The 21,800-nt window shown below is 46.8% G+C and overlaps 1 protein-coding gene across 3 annotated transcripts in view; it reads left to right on the top strand.

Annotated features, from left to right (window-relative positions):
- Positions 1-3,177: 3,177 nt before the first annotated feature.
- The window catches only part of TMEM201 (transmembrane protein 201), a 42,917-nt gene continuing 24,294 nt past the window's right edge, over positions 3,178-21,800 (top strand). The window contains exons 1-5 of one of the 3 annotated variants that reach the window (XM_033156241.1): positions 3,178-3,342; positions 13,676-13,796; positions 17,273-17,467; positions 19,946-20,122; positions 20,796-21,196. In XM_033156241.1, the coding sequence (XP_033012132.1) occupies positions 3,227-3,342; positions 13,676-13,796; positions 17,273-17,467; positions 19,946-20,122; positions 20,796-21,196 (1,010 nt within the window). In that variant the 5' untranslated portion in view covers positions 3,178-3,226. Of the gene's footprint in view, positions 3,343-13,675; positions 13,797-14,444; positions 14,573-16,094; positions 16,120-17,272; positions 17,468-19,945; positions 20,123-20,795; positions 21,197-21,800 lie in introns of those variants that run through there. The other 2 variants (XM_033156243.1, XM_033156242.1) reach the window with 2 other exon arrangements.

Genomic DNA, 21,800 nt, shown 5'->3' with positions numbered 1-21,800 from the left:
TACCTTGGGTCGTTCATCTATTACCCCCACCCCAATGAAGCAAAAATCATTGGATGGGATGTTTGGAAGAATTGTATTTTGTAATCTCAGAAGAGGCTTCACAAACATAGAAATTGGTGCCTAGTATGATTTCACACAGTAAGTGTATTGGGTTTGCTTTTAAAAAAAAAACAAAAATCAAGTCTCTAGACCTGATGGTTAATAAAATTAGCTTTAAGCTGATATGGAGACCCTGTGGCCCTCCAGATATTGCTGGCCTAGACTAGGAACTCCAGGTCATCTCTGGTCTGGCCATTGTAGTCCCAACATCTTGAGCAGAGATGGGGAACCAGTGGGTGTTGCTGGAATACAGTTCCCATCATCCCTGACCATTGGCCTTGCTGGCTGAGATGGGATCTGGAATCCTAGAACATCTGGAGGGAACATTTTATCACACCATAGTATTTGTAATGGCTAAATGGAATCCTCCCATGTTCAGGGTTATTTTCATCATCACTCCCATCTAATAGCAAACTCAGCTGGACTGGATATAGTCAAAACAGGGCTGGCTGGGAAACAAGGAGACATTAGTTTGCAAAAGTAAAAAAAAAAAATTGGGGGTGGAAGACTCAAAAGCGTACAGAAATGGCTCGGCGAGGACTGAGCAAGCTCAGTGGCCCACCAGTCACTTTCAAGTATAATATATACCCCTCTGGGTGTCACAGAACTGAAAATCCCATCATCCTTGCTGGCCAGGGCTGATGGGAGTTGTAACTCAGCAACCTGGAAGAACCAAAGGTTCCCCACACCCAACTTTTTATTCAATTATTCCGAACTGCACTGAATATATATTCTCTTTGGGGTTGGGGAGAATGGATAAAATCATCTTCCCTAAAAGCTTACAGCAGACTGTTGTCTCCAACCCCTTCTTGTGGGTTTTCTAGAAGATTGAATGAATTCATGGAGGATATCAATGGCTGGTGGCTGCGTTCCACCTCCACTGCCAGAGGCAGTAAATGCTTCTGAATACCAGTGGCTGAGAACCACAGGTGGGAAGATTTGCTGGTTGGGGTGAGGTCCTGCTTGCGGGGCTTCTCCCAGTGGCCACCCAGATGGAACAAGGTGCTAGACAAGATGAGTCTCTGGGTGGGTGAACAGGTGTACATCCACAGAATCATTCTAGTCCAACCCCCTGCAATGCAGGAATCTCAACTAGATCATACATGACAGATGACCACCCAACCTCTGCTTTAAAATGTCCAAGGAAGGAGAGTCCACCACATCTTGTGGGAGTCTGTTCCACTGTCAAACAGCTCTTACTGTCAGAAAGTTCTTTCTGATGTCCAGTCAGAATCCCTTTTCTTGTTACTTGAATCCGTTAGTCCGTGTTGTATCCACGCAATCTGAATGAATTAGTCAATTGGGTGGGGGTCAGGTTGCGGCAGGGGCATTAATTTTTCTTGACCCACCCTCCCTCCTCTGTGCAGTTGCTCTGCCTCATGCCTGGTGTGCCAGCCCTTGAAAGCTTCCCCATGCGGAAATGCAGCCCCGTTTCAGTTCATTATAAGCAGGAAAAATAAAGTATGTATACAAAACTGCCCAGCTAACTTTTTCTCAGAGTACACCCAATGAAATTTGTTGATTTGACATGCTAGTCCTGTCCTAGGAACCTTTCAGCGAAGCCTTGTAAGCCAATGCTTGTCCTACTCAGAGTAGACCCACTCTGGGTTAATGCGCATGGCTAACTTGGGTCCATTCATTTCAACGGGTCTCATCTGAGTAGGACTTAGATGGATGCAGCCCACAGCATTTCCTTCCTCCTGAGTGTGCGGGGAGCCGACAACCTCTATGACTCATTCCCACGATCTCCTTTTTTCTCTCCTTCCCGGTTGCCTCGACTCCGCGTTACCGAGAGGGAGTCGTGGACTGAAAAGGTGGGCGACGGGTGTGTGTGTGTTCGTGCTCGCCGCCGCGTGAAAGGCCAGCATCGTGCCAGCCTGCGCGCGTGAATCAGCTTTTGAGAGGAGGGGAATTTTTCCAAGCACGAAAAGCCTGCTTTAAAAACGGGGTCTCGCTTCCTCCAAGGTCCTGCCACAAGCACGGATCAAGCATTTCAAAGGCGTGAGTCGTGACGGATATTTTCGATTTGCCAGCCGGGGGCGTGGAAATCTCTTGCTTCCTTTTAAAATTTATTAGACTGAGCTGCTCAAGCTTTCTTTTTTTAATTAGATAAAGGGCAATCCGCTTGGTTTTTGACGCCACTCTGCGTGAACACACATAAAAGGTTTGCTTATTTTCGACATTATTCCACCATGGGGTGAGCAGTGCTTCAGTGTGCACGGCGCTCCGTACCCTGAATCGTTTGGGTGTGCGCGTGTGCAAAGCTCCCACTTCCACAGCCACGTGCTGCGCCCAGCAGCGCTTACTCCCAAAGGGGGAAAGCGTGCGTAAAAGGATCGCCGTCTCGGATTTCTTTTTCCTTCCCCGCGCCGCCTTCAGCCATGCTTACCCACGCCTCGTACCGCTGATTGGAGGCGAAGCAGCCAGCGGCGGGTATATGCGAGAAGGGGGCGGATCGGTGCCTCCTGGAAGAGGAGGAGCGGCGGCGGCGGCGGCTGTGGAGGGAAGGTCATACCGCTTTATAGAAAGAGGGGAGGAGAAAAGGAGCCGCTCCAATTGCCCGCTGTTTCTACTGAACCGGGCGGGGGGTAACGCTCTTGATCAACGCGTTCCGCCTTTGGCGCTTTTTTCTGGATTTGCTCTGCCACACACGACGCGCGCGCGGGCGCGCTTTATTCTAATTCTTCAAAGCGTTGGAACATTTGGAGCAGAGGGCGCCGCGGGGGGCGGGGGAGTGAGGCGTGGAGGTGAGAAGGGAGCCGGGCGCGCGATTGGACACTCCGCGTTCTAAAGAGGCTGCTCGTTACTCAGCGTTCCGAAACCCTCGGCCGAGCATTCCAATCCGCATCCGGCGCTTCTCTCCTCCTCGCGCTCCGAAAGCTGCAACTGAACATTCTAAGAACGCTCCCCCTCGACGCGTTCTAGGAGGAGGCGCCCTTCTTTCTTTGCTGAGCGCGCGGTGGAAACAGCCTTTTCCCCCCCTTCTCCTTTTGCGACCGCCCCCTCGCACGAGGAATCCGAGCGGCGGTCGTTGCAATTCCGTTTCCCACCCCCACCTCCCGCTCCCTTTTCAGTTCCCCTTCCCTCCTCCTCCCTGAGCCCTTTTTTCCCGCAGAGCCCAGCGGCCATGGAGGGAGTCGGCGCGCTGCTGGCCGGCTGCCCCACCGTCGGCCTGGCCGGGGGCCTGGGGGTGACGGTGTGCGCCGCCGCCGGCGGAGTCCTCCTGTACAAAATCGCCCGGAGGTAAGCTGTGCATTATTTTAAATGTATGCGTGTCCCACGAAATTGCGATCGAGGCAGTAATAGTAATTATAATGTATATAAAAGATCCACCGCGGATTAAGCTGCCTCCAGGAGGCGAGCACGCTTTGGGAGGCCCAGCGAGGCAAGCTGGGCGGGGTTGCCGCCTTGAGCTTTCGGAAGGGGAGCGACCGTGCTTGAGACTCGCCTCCTTTCGATTTGAACTGCCGGGATCTTCCTGCGGGAGGGCGAATCTTTCCTCCCGCCTCCTTGCTTCTCTTGTTTCTTTTTGGGAGAGAGGAATATTTTTTTAAATGTCCGGGTTTTTTTTTCGGGGAGGGGGAGGTGAAGTCCCGCCCCCTTCCGGAGTCAGGAACCGCTTGTAGATAAGGGTGCCATCCGAACGCGTTTCAAAGAATGCCGAGTTGTCATTTTTTAATAAAGCTCACAAAAGTTTTACAGTGATGAAAGACAGAAGCTGTCTTTTAATTGACGCGGAACTGACAACCTACCTATCTCAGTGTTGTCAGCACGGACTGGCAGGTGTCTTTCCACGCCCTAGCTGGGGAATCCGTTAGGGATTAAAAGTGGGATCTACGTGCAAAGCAGATGCTCTTACCACTGCGCTCTAGGGCCCCCCCAAAAGAGCCAAGATTGTAGTCTTCGCGGTGCTGCATAAAAGCTGCCTTGAGTCAGACCCTTTGTCCATCTCGCTCAGTATTCTTCTACTGTGATTCCTAGCAGCTTTCTAGGGTTTCAGCCCTTCCTAGCCATACTGATTGTATATTGAAATTTACACGGTCCCATGTCGCTCAGTGGATTTAAACAGGAGTTGTGAGCGGATAAGCATATAAATAAGGGGTGGTTTTGTTACTGAGGTTGTGATTCAGGGAATCCTTCCCAAATATTGGTGGTTGTGCACAAGAAGTGACCTTACAGTATCCCTGTTCTCTCAGCTTTGTTCCACGTCCAATACAGTGTTAGAAACTCAGATATATAAGCTTGGCTGTGCATCTTGAAAGCCTGCTTAAAAGTTGGGTCTAATCCAGCCTTCTGTGGCCCTTGAGATGCTTGGGACTACAACTCACATCATCCCAGCCTGTTGGCAATGTTGGCTGAGGCTGGAGGCAGTCTTAGAAACCCAGATATATAAGTTAATCACCAAATAGCACCTTAAACCTGGGTTGTGGCCACCACAATGTAATGTCTTGGCACCTTTTTCCAGTGAATTGTTATTATTTATTAATTCCATTTCTATGCCACTTTATATCTTTAAAAAAAACAATCTCAAGATGGTTTACAACACATTAAAACATCAAATCAAACAATCCAGACTAAAACAAATTCAAGCTTTAAGGAAAATTTCAGATCCTTCTCTAGATGACATTTTGCTTTCCCCATATTTATTTACCTACGTAATGTATAGAGCTGTCGCATAGCAGCAGGACTCTAGGAAGCCAGTGTGGTGTAGTGGTTAGAGTGTCAGACTAGGACCTGGGAGATCAAGGTTCAAATCCCCACTCAGTCATGAAGCTCACTGGGTGACCTTGGGCCAGTCATAGCCTCTTAACCTACCTCACAAGGCCATTGTAGGGATTAAGTGAGGAGGGGGGGTGAACCATGTACTCCTTGGAGAAAAGGGTGGGATATAAATGCAGTAAATAAGTTCTGCTTACCTGCTTTAAAAAGTTGGAGAGGCCAGCTAGATGGTGTTAGTTGCCAACCTGGCTACCAGGGATCTGTCTCCACATGGTCACAATTAGATCCAGCAGCAAAACACACCTGGTGCCTGGCTGATTTCTAGCACTGGAGGGTGTCAGGTTGGCGAAAGCCCGGCCCAACCATTGGATGCTGTGGGTCACTGTGGACATAAGCTTGCTGGTCCCATAAGGACTGTGATTCTCAAACTGTATGCCTTGAGAAAGAAGTTGACGAGTCTGAAATGAGTAATATGCCCTTGAAAGTTTCCTAAAGAACTTCATGTTATGGGGTGACATACAAATGTTGTAAATAAATAAAACAGTCTAGAGAGCGGCCTGTTTTGAACTACTGTGAAAGCTGACTTGGTAATTCTGCTGTTTCTGAACTACATACCTGGTAGGAGTCAGTCAATCAGTCACTCCCAGCTGCAGAGCCACGGCCTTGTCCTTGCTGTCAAGGGTTGTGCTTCTGTATGAGTTGCTGTTCTGGGCTTGCCTCCTTCCAGTCCCTGAATCCCAAGGTGAGCCATGTATACAGAAGCATGGGGTGGTAGGAGGAAAGTAGAACACCTTCTCTCTCCCTCTCTCTCTCTCTCTCTCTCCCTCTCCCTCTCTCTCTCTCTCTCTCTCTCTCTCACACACACACACACACACACACCCGTAAGTAAGATGTGTAAGATTGAAATGTGCTTTCCACTTACAGTATAATAGTTCCTTTGCTGCCAGAGGTTTAGGAAGAGTAAGCCGTTCTCAATGGAACCAAGTCAGGTTTTTTTTTTAATAGATTGTAGAGTTGGAAGGTGTACCCCAAGGTTCATCTAGGTCAGCCCCTTCCAGTGCAGAAATCACAGCTAAAAAATCCATCCAACCTCTGTTTAAAAGCCTCCATTGAAGGAGAGTCCACCACCTTCCGAGGGAGTCCGTTCCACTGGTTTGCATTCTCTCTGTGTGGAAACATGTTATTGAAAGCCACGTCTTCTGCTGTTGCATGTTTCTAATTGAATAAAGTGCCCCCCCCCCAAGAACAGTTTGGGTCTGTGCGTTTTTTAAATTTTATTGTTACGAACCTGTGTCGGTCTGCTAATTCAGCTGTCATTGCTTCCCATGGTGGAGGTGTCAGGACTCGAGGAAGCTAGTAAATCATAAGATAATAATTATTTCCTCAAGTTCCCAAGGGCCATATTCCCTTCTGAGGGCCGCATCCTAGTATGGGTGGAGCTAGAGGCGAAAGTGGGCAGGGCAACTAATGTAACTTCCTCCCCTTTCATCCAGAGGGCTTGTTTCTATAAACACACCTCTCCCGATCCTCCATCCAGGTAGGCAAAATCAGAGTTGAAGGCCACATTCCAGCCAGGCAAGAACACTCAAGGAGGGTGCAGAGGATTCTGACTTTGGGGAGGGGGGTTCTAAGGACCAGATCATGCAACCTGGAGGGCCACCCTTTGCATACATGATACGATTACAACCTTTACAACAGCCCTGTAAGGCGGGATGGTAGCATAGGTAGGTTGGAGGCTGAAAGTGGCGAGGTTTGAATAAGGTTCTCCTTCAGTCTACTCAAAAAGGAGGTCTGTGGATTGTTAGTCATGATGGCTGGGCTGGGCCTCCACAGTCAGAGGTAGCAATGCTTCTGAATGCCAGTTGCTGGAAACTGGGGGCAGGGAGAGGGCTCTTGTGCTAGGGTCCTGCTTTTGCTGGTTTCTCGCAGGCATCTGGTTGGCCACTGTGAGAACATGATGCTGGACTAGCCACCAGCCTGGGCTCTCAGAGGCTTGCTTGGAAATTTCAAAAAATTCTAGCAAAGCAGAGCTTATTTTGTTTTCAGTCTGAAGCAGATGCTGCAGGTGAGTGTTAACATTCCTGTTGTTTGACTAGGGAGAATGATTAGAGGAGGCAGGCAAAACGGGTGAATGGGTTTTTTTCATCCATTGCAGGCAAAGGATCAGCCTTGAGAATGTCTATCCGGTGGAATGTGAGGAATGCATTTTGTTTGGGGAGGAGGTCTTTCTTGTACAGCCGCTTTTCTCCATCTTCCTCCAGGGACACTGCCTGAGCAGAACTTGGGAAGAAGAACATTTTAAAATGCCCACTGCCTTTTTTGTGTGGCAAGTTAATGACTGCTTTCTTGCACTGCAACAGTGGCCCCCAAAGTTTTAATCCTTAAAATGCACCCCACCCCCAATTTAAAAAACAAAACAAAACCACTTCTGGAATCATATTACTCTTTCTTGCCTCTTAAATCTGGAAAAATATGTTTCCGTGTATTTCTCCATGAATTGTTATTTTGGACATACAGAGGTGCAGTGGATACACTCCTCTGGGTGTAGCTGATTCTGGCAAGCAAGGGTTACCCTCCCAACAGCCTTTTCAGGTAGGCTAGGTGACAGCCTGATTTGTCCAAGGACCCCCATTGAGCTTCATGGCTCTGCAGTGTATTTCCCTTTTCCTGAATACGTCTGACCTTGTTATTCATCATCTACGCTGCCTGCAAGTTAGTAGGGGGTTTTTTTTGTTGAACTTTGTGTTCTGGCCCTTAAATTTTGGCTCCCTGCTTGAGCTTTGTGGCCCAGGAATCAGACCCAACCAACCTTCCATAGTTTTGAGTAACTTTGGAATGCCGTTTGTGGGACAAACAGCTTTTCCCAGATAAGAGTTTAATGTGTCTTTTATCAGCGCCTTTGCCTTTCTGTAGTGTGTCCTTGAATTGTGATAAAACTCATTGCTTTTCTGGTTATAAAAATGGGTGTGTGTAGCTCTCTGGCTTTTGCATGACTGGAATATAAGCTTACTTTGTAAAAGGAAGAATCACATCCCTTAACTGCCCACCTCTGCCTCTGGCTGTGCTCATCACTGGCATGTGGCCCCCAGAAGGTTACCAACAAGGGAATGTGGCCCTCAGGCTGGAAAGGTTTCCCCTTCCTTGTTCTAAGATATGTGGTTCGCTGGGGGTTCATTGCATGTGGGGAGGGGGTGCTAACTTCAGCTTTAAAGAAAAAATAATGTGAGGCATCAGTCTATCAATGACTGTTGCTTGTATTGATGAAATAGAACCTCCATATACAGAGGCAGCATACCTCAGAACCCCATGTGCTGATAACAGATGCAGGAGTGTAGTAAACGTTATGCAATGCTCCTGAATTTCTTGTCCACACCTGGACACAATGCTTGAGCAGACAGATTTGCAGGGCCTGTGATTTCCCTGATAATCTCCATCTTGTTCAGACCAGCCAACCCCTTCTGTGTTTTCTTGATCTATCTAAAACATCATTGTTTTTGTTCTTAATGCGTCTGTGGCCCCAGATAGAGTAGGATCACAGAAATGGTGCCATGAGATTATCACTTCTTCGTCTGAAGCCGAGGAAATCTCCACGCTGCTCCCAATTTGTCTGAAAAGAAAGGCTTGCCATACACCCTTGATTTGAGGAAGCAGAAGGCACAAGAGAGCTGAGTAGGGGCATCTGGAGCCAGAATGGCTGATAAGGCTTGACCTCGGCGGAAACTCTTGATTGGACCTGTTTGTTGCTCTCTGCTGTTTGTGAGGAAGAAAAGCCATCTCTCAGACGGCTTTCATGTAGAATCCAGTAAGATTGGCTACCGCTGTCCTGGATTTTGCTGTTGCGGTGCCTTCTGGATGTTGTCAGACACCACTTTGCATCAGCCCTGAGCAGTGTAGAAACTCAGATATATACATAGCTTTCAACTTTTCCCTATTCTTGCGAGGAATCCTATTCGGAATAAGGGAATTTCCCTTAAAAAAGGGGGAAAGTTGACAGCTATGGATATATAAGCTAGGCACAAAATGGCTACTTAAACCAGGGTTACAGTCAAGCAAAATGGAACGCCTAGTTGCCCTTTTTGGGCTAGATGGCTCGAAAGTCGTTTTCCCCCCATGCGACTTTGGGGTTCCTGAAATTTATTCTGATTGTGCAGATAAAATATAATGGATAGAATTCCACAGGATGTTTCTGAAAATAGTCATGCTGCAAGGATCGCCATGCATGCACCTCCAGGTGGGGGAGACGTCAGGTGCAAAGTGTGCTGGGCAAATTTAGAATGCTGGAGCTGATGAGCATTGGAGTCCAACAGTGTATATATAATATTCATTAAGTGCCCTAACGTCCCAATTTAAACTCAATGTTAAAAACAACTTGCGATTGCAAAAATAAGGTGGGTCCTAAAAGTGGAAATCACAAGTGTCAAAAGCTCAGGGTTAAGAGGTGTGAATATACCGTATATCGCGGCGTATAAGACGACTTTTTAAGCCTGAAAAATCTTCTCTGAAGTCGGGGGTCGTCTTGTACGCCGGCAACATCATGCGATGTGACCCGGAGCCTCTCCCCGGCGCTCCAGCCGCAACCGCTGCCTCAGCCGCCATGGAGCCCGGGCTGGGCGTGGGTGGCAAGCGCGGAGGCTTCCTGTGCGGCGACGGGGAGCTTCTCCCCGCTGCCCAGGCGGCGCTGCCGCCGCCTCAGCAGCCGTGGAGGCCGTCCTGCGCTTCAGCGGCAAGCGCGGAGGCCTCCTTTGGGGCGACGGGGAGCTTCTCCCCGCTGCCCAGGCGTCGCTGCCGCCGCCTCAGCAGCCGTGGAGGCCGTCCTGCGCTTCAGCGGCAAGTGCGGAGGCCTCCTTTGGGGCGACGGGGAGCTTCTCCCCGCTGCCCAGGCGTCGCTGCCGCCGCCTCAGCAGCCGTGGAGGCCGTCCTGCGCTTCAGCGGCAAGCGCGGAGGCCTCCTTTGGGGCGACGGGGAGCTTCTCCCCGCTGCCCAGGCATCGCTGCCGCCGCCTCAGCAGCCGTGGAGGCCGTCCTGCGCTTCAGCGGCAAGCGCGGAGGCCTCCTTTGGGGCGACGGGGAGCTTCTCCCCGCTGCCCCAGGCGTCGCTGCCGCCGCCTCAGCAGCCGTGGAGGCCATCCTGCGCTTCGGCGGCAAGCGCGGAGGCCTCCTTTGCGGTGACGGGGAGGTTCTCCCCGCTGCCCCAGGCGTCGCTGCCGCCGCCTCAGCCGCCATGGAGCCCGGGCTGGGCGTGGGCGGCAAGCGTGGAGGCTTCCTTTGCGGCGACGGGGAGGTTCTCCCCGCTGCCCCAGGCGTCGCTGCCGCCGCCTCAGCAGCCATGGGGGCCGCTGTGCGCTTGGGCGGCAAGCGCGGAAATCTCCTGTGTGGCGCGGGGGACGCTCTCCCCGCCGCTGCCGCCGCCTCAGCAGCCATGGATCCCGGGCTGGGTGAGTATACCCCAAACCCTGTTTTTCCACATAAAAAGTTGGGGGGTCGTCTTATACGCCGAGTCGCCTTATACGCTGCAATATACGGTATATACACATACACTGTTTTGCCCTTCTTAAAATAAGTTTAAAAAATAGTTCAGGTAAATTAAGTTGATTATTGTTACTGATGCTAAAAGGTGCCCCCTTCTGATAGACTGGTTGCCAGATTTTAAAGAAAAGTTAAGTGTGTGTGTGTGACACACACACACACACACACACACAGGTGTTCCCTCCTTTGAGTCTCAGGGAGAGGAGGAAGAATACCTCTTCTAAAACAATGCCTGCTGTGGCACAAAGGGATTCGTTATTTGTGAGACTCCTGCATTGGTGGGAGTTGGACTAGATGACCCTTGGGATCCCTCCCAACTCTACAGTTGTGTGCGCTCTAATGAAAATAGTTTGTTAATTAATTCCAAGAAAGAAGGGTTTGGACCGCCCAAGCCTGCTGGTTGAGGACATGAGCCCAGGCAGGAGGTATGCTTGGCTTGCATTGCAGCAGATGGATGTTCCAAGCGTTCCTTTGGCCTCTGTTTGCATCAGCTGGGCCTTTGTGCTCTGTGGTGCTTCCGACAGCTGTAGTTCAAAGGACCCCTTGTGCTGAAGTCATGTGGAAACAGATGGTGGAGAGGTGTGTTGGGTAAGGAGAGCGGAATTCCCATCTCGGGCAGCTGTGCTTGGTGGAATTTGAAGTCTTGTTTTCCCTGGAGCAATACCTGGCACTATATTACTGCTGCTACTACTGTTGTTGTTGCATTTATTTGTATCCCACTTTCCACCCAGATCGGGACTCAAGGTGACTGACACAGAATAAAACAACATGGAGATAATAATAATAATTCTGCACCGCCCTTCATCTGAGGATCACAGGGTGCTTTACAATGTAAAAACACAAAAATATATAACGTAGTAACAAACAAACAATACCATCCCATCCTGCGCACACAGTTCAAAAGGCCATAGATAGTTTTAATTAGCCAAAGGCTTAGGAGAAAAGGAATGTTTTTGCCTGCCGGCTAAAGAAACATAGCAAAGATGCTTTGGGGAATACCTTGGCCACTGACACACTTTGGGTGGGAGCAACTAGATGGCGGCTTTTTAGAAAATGTATTATACTTTAAACACAAGATTATGAACTGACCTGGACCCTGCAATCATAATCTGAGGCTCCTCTTCATGAGAGGTCAAAACAGAAAGCATATAAAAGATAACAGTAATTGATCTCTTTGTAATTGATCTTCTAAAGAAAACAAATCTATTAAAATACAATTAAAACAGCACAGCCCTGTTAAAGGCCCTTTCCTTAAAAACCAGTCAATTCCCAAAGGCCTTTCGGAATGAGACAGTCTTCATCTGCCAGTTGAAGGACAACAAGGAGGGAGCCAGTCAAGCTTCTCTAGGAAGGGAGTTCCAGAGTCTGGGAGCAGCCACCGAGAAGGCCCTTTTCCACATCAACACCAAGTGTGCAGATAAGGGTGGTGGCACTGACGATCACACAGCACAGGCAGGTTCATATGGCAGCACAGGCAGGTTCATAACTAACTGGCATTTGGGTCACCCATAATTTTTATTTTTATTTTGCACAGCTTGACTCTGCATATGCACAGACCCAAATACAAAACACATGCCCCCTACTTAAACTGGGGGGGAGTAGCTTTCATCCCATGTCAGGTCTTTGATGGTTAGTTGGTTGTCAGTGGTAGAGTATCTCTTTTGCATGCAGAAAGTCACCGGGTTCAATCCTTGGCGTCTTCAGGTAGGGGTGGTGAAATCCTTGGGAGTTGCTGCCAGTCACTGCAGACAGTACAGAGCTTGTCTGACTCAATGTAATATAATTTCTTGTGCTCCTCTCTGAGATGGCTTGTTCACATGAGGCAAGTCACCCACTTCTGTAGCTGCTGTGAAATAAAAAAACCTTTATCATGAAAATATAAATGCAACTAATTAAAAGAAACACTAGAACAGTCCCATTTAAATTAAAAACACAGTTAAGATATGCAATTTAAAAATTCCATTATATATATAACAATCCAAGGTAAAATTATGCAGTATAAAAGTCATTTTGAAACAACACAGCAATTAAAACAGGTTGAGTGAGCAAGGGAATGTTTGTGTGAACAAGTCTGTCTTCAAAAGCCTGTTCTTAGACTGTTGCTTATCCTTTTTTTAAAAAAAAAAACCAAAGCAAATGAATCTCCCTCTGTCCAAAAGGGTTAAGCCCCAACAGCTGCTCATTTTGATGGCAAATGTTTCATTCCAGGGCATAGACAGGCAACCCTTTTCTATTGAAGTTCTGCTTTTCACTTGTGGCTCTGCACATTTACTGTTTACAGCTGCCCCGTTAAGCTCTTTGGCTTTGGGCAGCAAATTCTTCGCTTCCCAGAAAAATATGATTGGGAAATCCCAGCCATGGGCCCCAGTCCTCCCGGGATTGGACATCTCCGGCTTTCCCATTTTCTGGGTCTACATCTTATTTTTTCCTTTTTGTCGGGAAAGGGGACAGTTTGGTCTGTTGCCTGGTAAAGAGAGGTGGGAGGATCTTGTGGTTGCAGTACTGTCCCCAATTGCTTCCAGGTCAACCTGCAAGCGTTTCGGGGGGTATGCCAAGCATCCGCAAGGTGCTTGCTTCGGTAACCCAAAGTTGTGGCCTTCTAACCGCTTGCTGCAGATGCTTAAAGGGATGCCCTGTGTTTGCTGTGTATCATGGTGGAGGTTGAAGCAAATTGAGGTTGCCTAGCAACCACAGGACATGACCTTTGAAAGCCTGCAGGAAGTGATTAGAAGGCAGTGTCTTGCGGTTGCTAGACAACCATTATTATTATTATTATTATTATTATTATTATTATTATATCTCACATTCTTCCCCCACCAGGTGGGCCTAAAGCAATTCCCGCTGTTAAAAAATGCAAAACATCAACAGTGTACCTTTGAGCAGGAATTAAAAGCTTGTATCTTAACTAGGTCCTACTCAGAGTAGGCCCATTTGAAAATAAGGAACCCAAGTTAGTCATGCCTGTTAACTTTAGATGGGTCTACTCTGAGGAGGACTAGCTTTTGGTTAATGGCCATGAGTAACTTTAGGTCCGTTTGTGGAGAATGTAGTTGGGTGTGGCCTAATTTGCGTATAAAAAAGAGTATATCAAACCACAGGTATTATTATACGATTCTCTAAGCCAGGGGTGGGGAATCTCAGGCCAAGGAGACTAATGTGGCCCTCCAGGCTGCTTTTGTCTGGCCCTCGGAAATCTCTCCACAACCCTCCCTGGCCCTGCTTCATAACTTCCTTGCTGTGTTTTTGCCTGACTGGAATGTGTCACATTGGGCCTCCTCCTCCCAGGGCCCAATGTGATGTATGCTTTTTTTAAAAATGCTGTTCCCCCACAGGAAGAAACCCACCCACATGACCGTGAATTGCTGGTTCTGCAACCAGGACACCGTGGTTCCGTACGGGAACCGGAACTGTTGGGATTGCCCCAACTGTGAGCAGTACAATGGCTTCCAAGAGGTATGTTTCAAGGGTGGCGCCTCGTAAAGCCTCTATGACGAGATGAAATGGCGGTCAAGGGCCAGTGCTTCTCCCAAAGTAAGCTGGGTTGCCTCCATTTAAGGCCACATTCGCATCATGTGTTTAAAGCGCTATGATACCACTTTAAACCGTCATGGCTTACCCCCCTCCCCCCAATTTTTTTTATATAGTTTGTTAAATGTGCTGAGAGCTGTTAGGAGGTCTCCTGTTCCCCTCATGGAGCTACAATTCCCAGCATTCTGGGAATTATAACTGTGAGGAAAGTAGGGTCTCTTAAGCACCCTTTACCCTTAACAAACTACAGTTCCCAGGATTTTTTGCCAAGGGGGGCCATGACTGTTAAAGTGCAGTAATAGTGCTTTAAATATATGGTGTGAATGTGGCCTAAGTTTTGCTATAGAGTAGACCCATGGAAATTAATGGCCCTAAAGTTAGTCATGGTCATTGCTTTCAGTGGGTCTGCTCTTGAGTAGGGCTAGCCTTGGGTACAAACCCGGAGCCAACCCATGTGCATATGTCTGTTCAATATTGGTGTGTATTAATTTATGAATCCCCTTTTACATATATATATCTATCATCTATCTTAATTTCATTACATTTATATCCCACCTTTTTTCTCCCGAGAGGAGCTCAAGGTGGTGTGCACACACTTCTCCCCGTCTCCGTTTCATCCTCACAGCATCCCTGTGAGGTAGGCAAGGCTGACGGGTAGCGACTGGCACTGAAGATACGCAATACAGTTTGAACACCTTAAGGCAAGAGACCTTTTCACCCAGCTGGAAAAGCTTGTCAAAGCAAAAAATGTAATTGGGTTGCTTCTGGGAAGTACAGATTGTGGGTGCCTGCTGTATCTCAGCAGGGCTTCTGTTCCACAGAATGGGGCAACCACAACAAAGGCCCTGCTTCCAAGTTGTTATGGTGTGGGCTTCTGATTTTTTGGGTGTATGTCCCTGTTGGTAGAATTCACTGGCAGAGGTCAAGGGTGGGAGCTTAAAAGCAAATGTTGGTGTAGCGAGTGAACCACCTTTGGGATTGAAGGGAGGAGATAGTTTTGAGTGTGGAATGTTAAAGTAAGTGGGGTAGATTTGGAGTGAGCATTGAATGAGAATTGGATGGCAGTGGGCTTAGTAGGTAACTTAACAGCTTCAGACCAGTTTACCTGTGAGTTCACCTGACCCTGTCCGTATATGCTTGCTCCGCCTCTTCATTCTTCAGAATGTTACAAGGCGCCACATAATACTCATTCTGCATTTATAAGGAATCCATCCTTTAGCTTGGCAACACCCACACTTTGGAACTCCCTGCCTATTGAAACCAGGGAGGCGCCTTCACTGCACTCTTTTAGGTGCCTGCTAAAATTGTTTTTGTTTAGGCCAGCCTACCCATACATGATTTTACCTTCCTAAAATCTGGGTTTTAGGTTATTGTTGATTTTAATTATTATTCTTTATTAAATTTTTATACCTGGGGGTCTCAGGGCGGTTTACAGAACAAAATCAAGATAAAAAACCACAAAATACATAATAAAAATAAAAACTACAACCCGATAGCCCCTCCCCCCCCCCACAAAAAACACATTTTAAAAGGGCATAGGATGTAAATCAATCAACCAAAGGCCTGGTTAAAAAGGATTGTTTTTGCCTGGTGCCCAAAGGTGTATAATGAAGGCGCCAGGTGAACTTCCCTGGGGAGAGCATTCCACAGACGGGGAGCCACTGCAGAGAAAGCCCATTCTCATGTTGCCACACTCCGGACCTCTCGAGGAGGAGGCACAAGATAATTATTTTTGAAGATTTTAAATAGTTGCTTTTGATGGGTCATTTCATTGTGTTATTCATTTTGTAAACCACTTTGAATCTCTCTGGGTGTTTATTCACAGTCAAGAGGTATAATATACATTTTATGAAATAAAATCCATCCGTACTTCACACTTTACTGTGAATTGGTTCCTCAAATAAACTCTGGTACAATTTTTATCCATCTTCCGGAGGAGCGGACTGTTGCCCTCTCACTCAGTTCTGCCTTAATTGGATTTCGCCAGTTTTCCCGTAGGTCCTCTGGTTGGCAAGACTCATGAAACCAAATGCCCCAGTTATTATTATGAATTGACTTTGAAAGATCCCTACTGGATCTTCAGATCAGAAGGCCCATCTAGTCCAGCATCCTCAAAGTGGCCAACCAGGTGTCTATGGACACAAGCAGGGCAGTTGTGCATTGATGTTCTCCCCACTTGAGAACCACAGCAACTGGTTTTCAGAAGTTTACTGCCTCTAACCCTGGAGGGTAGTACACAGCTGTCATGGCAAGTAACCACCAATAGCCCTAGCAGTGAGAGTTGCTAGGACTTTAATTAAGGTTTGTTTTGTGGCATACCACTCGTGGTTTTTCCAAACCACGAGCCTGGGTTTGGCCGTGATGCCAAGCCCAACTGTTTCTTGGCTCACACCAGCAAGAGGAGCAAAGAAGAAGGGCGGGTTATAAACTTAAAGCAATAATTTGAAATGATAATAAATAACTTCCTAAGGTTGCTTTTGTTGGCCCTTAAAAATTAAGAGTATCTCAGGGTGGAAATTTTGGATTTTGCCTCCATTTGGCAGCCATTTGTTACTTATGTGGCTGGCCAATCACAGGAATGACAAGTCCCAATGAAATACAGCTTTGTTTTGTATTCGTAATATTTTGTATTCTTTTCTTTTTTTATCCCCCCACCCAATTATTTTGATTGATTTTCCAATTTTTAACCCAATTATACAGATTTCTGGGTCATCTTAAGAGCTTGGTGCCCATGGGAAGGTCCCTAATGGTAGGACCAGGGGGAAACTCTGGCCCTCCAGATGTTGTTGGGGCTGGAGTTCCATTTGACAACAGCAAGAAACAGTTTATTCGTCTCAGTATTGTGGAATGCTCTGCCAGTAGAGATTCAGCAGGTGCCTTCTGTCACAACTTTTAAATGCCTGCAAAAAACTTATATTCTATTAGGCTTATGCAGGCAGTTAAGAATGCATCTTTTCATTGTAGGTAGCTGATTTCTGATTTTTAACTCTTTAATATGTTTTTTGTTGTATGGTGGCCCACAAAAGGGCCTTCTCTGTGGCAGCCCCTAAACTGTGGAGCTCCCTCCCCACAGAGGTGCATCTGTCACCTTCATTATACAGCTTTTGACATTTGAGTTGTAAAATTTTAGGACCCACCTTATTTCTGTAACTGTTAAGTGGTTTTAAAGTGTTTGTAATATTGTGCTCTAATGTTGTGTGTTAATGTAACCTGCCCTGGAACCACAAGCTGCAGTTAATGAAAATTAAAACAGTGTACAATTGTTGTGAACTGCTCTGATTAAAAAAAAAATGAATAGCAGCGTATAGATATTTTTATGAATTAAAAAAATTAAAATGTTGTAGAGCAGCAGGAAGGAGACTGGAGTAACCAACGCCTCCCCTTTTGATCCCTCTTGGCAGAATGGAGATTACAACAAGCCGATCCCAGCTCAGTACATGGAGCATCTGAACCATGTTGTCTCTGGGGCCGGCGCCTTCTACGACCCCACCAAGCCCCAGCAGTGGGTGAGCAGCCAGGTCCTTCTCTGTAGGAAGTGCAACAACCACCAGACCATGAAGATTAAGCAGCTGGCGTCCTTCACTCCCAGGGAGGAGGTATGAACTGATCTCAGGACTCAGAGCAGCCCTTCATTTTAAGGTTCTGGTACCTAACCTCCTTTAAGGCCATAAACCCACAGAAGGGGAAGCTCAACCCAGGAGAGAAATGTGACCCTCTGGATCTTAGGAAATGAACCTTTTGTGGTTGTTTACATGGTTCTATTTCATCTACACACCATACTTTTTAATGTATACATTTAACATCCCCACCAAAAATTGTGGGAGCTGTAGTTTGTGTGTGATTTCTTTCATGGAAAACTTACAATTCAGCGACCAATTATAATAGAGGAAACAATACAATTGCATTTAAATTACACACAAAAGGATGCAGCTTTACATTGCTGCATTCACACTCCCTCGGAAAAATAATTATTATTGATATTGGGGTGGAGGTAGCAACATGACCTTTCCTTGCTTTTCTTTTTTTCTAAAGATTTGCTTTGTTAATAGTTATCAAGATGTTTTCCTCAACGTCTTAGTAACTTTTCAACTTCAAGTGAGAATACCCTAAGAACTCCAAAGAGTAGCCCATTTCACAGAAGGCTTTTGAATATTGTTATCATTTTATCTAAAATGAATTTTAGTTTATGAATCTAAACTCTGACTGCATACGTCTGCACCATACACTTCGAGCTTCCCCCACCAAAATAATAATAATAATCATCATCATCATTATCATCTTAGGGAATGTATTCTTCCTATCAGAGCTGCAATTCCCCGCACACTTGAACTACAGTTCCCAGGACTCTTGGGGAGGGAGGAAGCTATGTTCTTTAAATGCATGATGTGTATACAGCCACAGTCTGAATTTGCAATGCCCTGCAAATATCTGCTGCTGCCTTCTCGTCCTACCCCCTTTGTCTCTGTTACCTTTCCCCCCCCCCCCCGCTTTCAAGTGTTACTGCCTTCCCCACTCCAGCCAGTAAACTCCAGGTGGCGACATCTTTGAAAATGCCTGCCCCACTTATTTCAAGTGCCATGGCAACCAGGATAGCAATGGCAAGACACAGGCAGGCTTTCCCCATCCATGACTTAACACAAGAAACTTTTTGTCTGGTTGGAGGGTGCCTTGAGGGAAAGTGAGCTTGCATGGCTAAGTGCATGGGGAACCTTTTCCCCCTTAGTTGAGTTTCTGGTGGATGTATGATTGAGAGGGAACTGAATCTAATGCTGGTAGTTCTTAGGCCACGTTCACACAGCACATTTTAAAGCACTATTATGCCACTTTAAACAGCTGTAGCTTCCCCCAAAGAATCCATTTGTTAAGGGAGTTGAGAGTTGTTAGGAGACCCCCATTCCCCTCAGAAAGCAAAAATTCCCAGAGTTCCTCAGGAAGAGTGTTTTATTGTTAAGCCATTCTGGGAATTGTCCCTCTGGGAGGGGAATAGGAGTCTCTTAACAACTCTCAGAACTCTAACAAGCAACAGCTCCCATAATTCTTTGGGAGAAACCATGGCTGTTTCAAGTGGTATCATAGTGCTTTAAACGTGTGGTCTGAATGTGGTCATGGTCTGACTTGGTAGAATGTTGCTCCCTGTGTTGTATACAATAAGACCCAGCAGAAAAATACTGAGGCATCAGTGAAATTTAAAATGGCCCAGGACAGTGGTTCACAAACTTTTTCTCTGGGCCACACTTTCAGAATAAAAATTTGCTCGTACCACACTGAATTTTTTTTATTGATAAGAAATAAATTGGAAAACAAAAAGAAACAACACATAGCATTGATTTATAACATGGAACGCAACTACTTTATAATATGACCATGGGACATCCAGAAAATATAAATCAATGCAGCTACATAAGAATATGGATTATTCCCAAAATAGAATCATAAACGAGCCTCTTACATATGTATCATAATAATGTATACATGAAATTCATACTTATTTAGTCATGTTCTGGATCACAACTAGGAATGTCCTCAGTTTCACTTGATACTCTTGCTTTCTATTTGAAAAGATAGCTATCCCTTTTCTGCAAGAAAATAATATTTTTATACTATACCATACTTCACTACACTGAAATGTTTAAATGTTTCCTTGAGTGTCTTTGAATCTCCCTGCCCACACCATTGTGGTGTGCCACACCTTTTGAGCACCACTGGGCTAGGAGTTTAAAAAGCCTGAGAGGGTGAGGATCAAGGCTTTTTCCCCCCAGTCGGAACTCAGCAGAACTCATTTCCAGCACCTCCCAGGTGGGCGCCATTGCCATTATAAGAGAACAAGGGATGCGTTCATGGTGAGTTCTGGCACCTCTTGTTCTAGAAAAATAGCACTGGTGAGGATATTTTCTGCCTGGTACCTACGTTCCTCTCTTCTGCTTCGTCTCTAACAATGAGGTAGCAGAGATACTCATGAAACGGGAGTATGTGTTGTTGGGTGCTCTTTTTCTGGTGGGGATTGAAGCCGGAAGTGTCTCCGCATGCAGAGCATCTCCTCTCCCAGCTAAGCCTCTGCTCCTTCTTCCGGGCAGGGCAAGTACGACGAGGAGATTGAGGTGTACAAGCATCACCTGGAGCAGACCTACAAGCTCTGCCGCCCTTGCCAGGCTGCAGTGGAGTACTACATCAAGCACCAGAACCGGCAGCTCCGCGCCCTGCTGCTTCGGCACCACTTCAGCCACCGGAAGACAGACAAGACCTACATGCAGGTGAGGGAGAAGGAACAGCTGTTGATTGGGGGTGGGCGGGGCATAGCACTTGGGCAGGAAGTGACAGCTATTCGTTGGGCAGGGCATCATGTTTGGATGGGCTGTGGGAGCAACAAGTGCTGAACCCAGAAGAGGATGGAAACACAGCGATGGTGGAATCTGAATCATGCATTTATTTTTAAATTGTCATATTTTCTCTTAAGTAAGGCTTTCCGATCTGGCATGCTTTTCTCATTCTCTGTTTCTTTACACCAAGCCTTCTCTTCTCCCCATTTTTCTGCCACTGAATTTTCTCTTGCGCTTATTTTGCCACCCATGTGAAAATTGGACCATGGACTGCATGAAATTAGGTGTGAGGCTGCAAGTTGCCAACCATTACGCTACATCACAGTTTAGTGTCCTATGTGACCTGTTTCCTATGCTATGCCACAGTTTAGTGTTACATGGGACCTGGGTCACAGCTAGCGTTACATGCGACTTGGGTCACGTAACCTTTCCAGTGGTTTAGAAGCCTACCTAGAATGCAAGCATTTCTTGCCTGTTGGCTCAGAAGTTGCCATGAGAACCAGCTTGATCCCGCATAGTTGTGTTCCTTTCCATGTAGGTATAAAGACGACTCACACAGCCTGCGCTGCAATCTTGTGATTCTGAAGGTTCTTCTCTTCCCCTGCAGAGTTTTTATGCTGCGGCTTCGTCCACCACCACAGCCACAACCACGCCAGCCCAAGTGATTGCTCTCCGGTTCCTGGCCTTCCTCAGCTGTGTTGTTCTCGTCACGATGGCCTTGTATGGGTCGGGCAACCCGTTCTCCCCTGAGCATGCAACTCCTCCTGCTCCGGCAAGCCCTGGGCCAGTGAGGAACGACACTGGCTCATTGCCACCAACAGTCCCACCACCGGGCAATGGCACTCTCCTAGAAGTCCTTAGCTGGCAGGAAGTGATCCGGCTGTTGCCAGAGGAAGTTGTGGAGACTCTGAGAGTGGCTTGGTCTTACGGGAAGAACCACCAGATTGCAGTGGTCGTCCTTGGGCTTCTGACCTGCTCCTTAGCCATGCTGCTGGCAGGACGGATTAGGTATGGGGGATTTTGGGGTGGGTTTTAAATTATTTTATTCATGGCATTTATGTACTATTTAATTATAAGTTTATTGCTGGTTTTTATCTTTTGAATTGTTGTCTTTACTGATGATTTTATTGCTTTATTCTTTTAGTAAACCACTTTGACGGTTTTGTAAGCGGTGTGTGTAAACTTTATGAAATAAATAAATAACGTTTCTAGGCATTGTATGTAGAAGCCATACAGTAAAGAAAGCAACAATAACAAAATCACCCTAAAACCATAAAATGCTCACCTTTTAAAATCCTTGCTGGAGTAAGACAGTCACATACTTGAAGTTCCTTGTTAACTTTTTAAAATGAAAACAGGTTTATTTTCTTCTCTGCATTGCAGCTTGTGCAGTCCTTTTTTACTAGATTTTCTACCTGGCTGTGTGTCTTTGCAGCTGCAGTCAAAACTGACTTTTGCAGAGTTAGTTGGCATGTTAATTACGTTCAAAAGAAGAAACCCATCTGTAAATCAAACACGGGGGATTTAGAAAGCGAAAGAAAGGGGGCTGCTGGTTAAAGGAACCTTTCACCCATCCTTTCCCCACTGTGGGAATTGGGAGACCAGCAACATC

Source organism: Lacerta agilis, chromosome 8, assembly GCF_009819535.1.
Source record: "Lacerta agilis isolate rLacAgi1 chromosome 8, rLacAgi1.pri, whole genome shotgun sequence".
In the NCBI taxonomy this organism is placed as follows: Eukaryota; Metazoa; Chordata; class Lepidosauria; order Squamata; family Lacertidae; genus Lacerta; species Lacerta agilis.
Note: the sequence above shows the minus strand (reverse complement) of the source record. Positions and strands in the feature narration are given on the sequence as shown.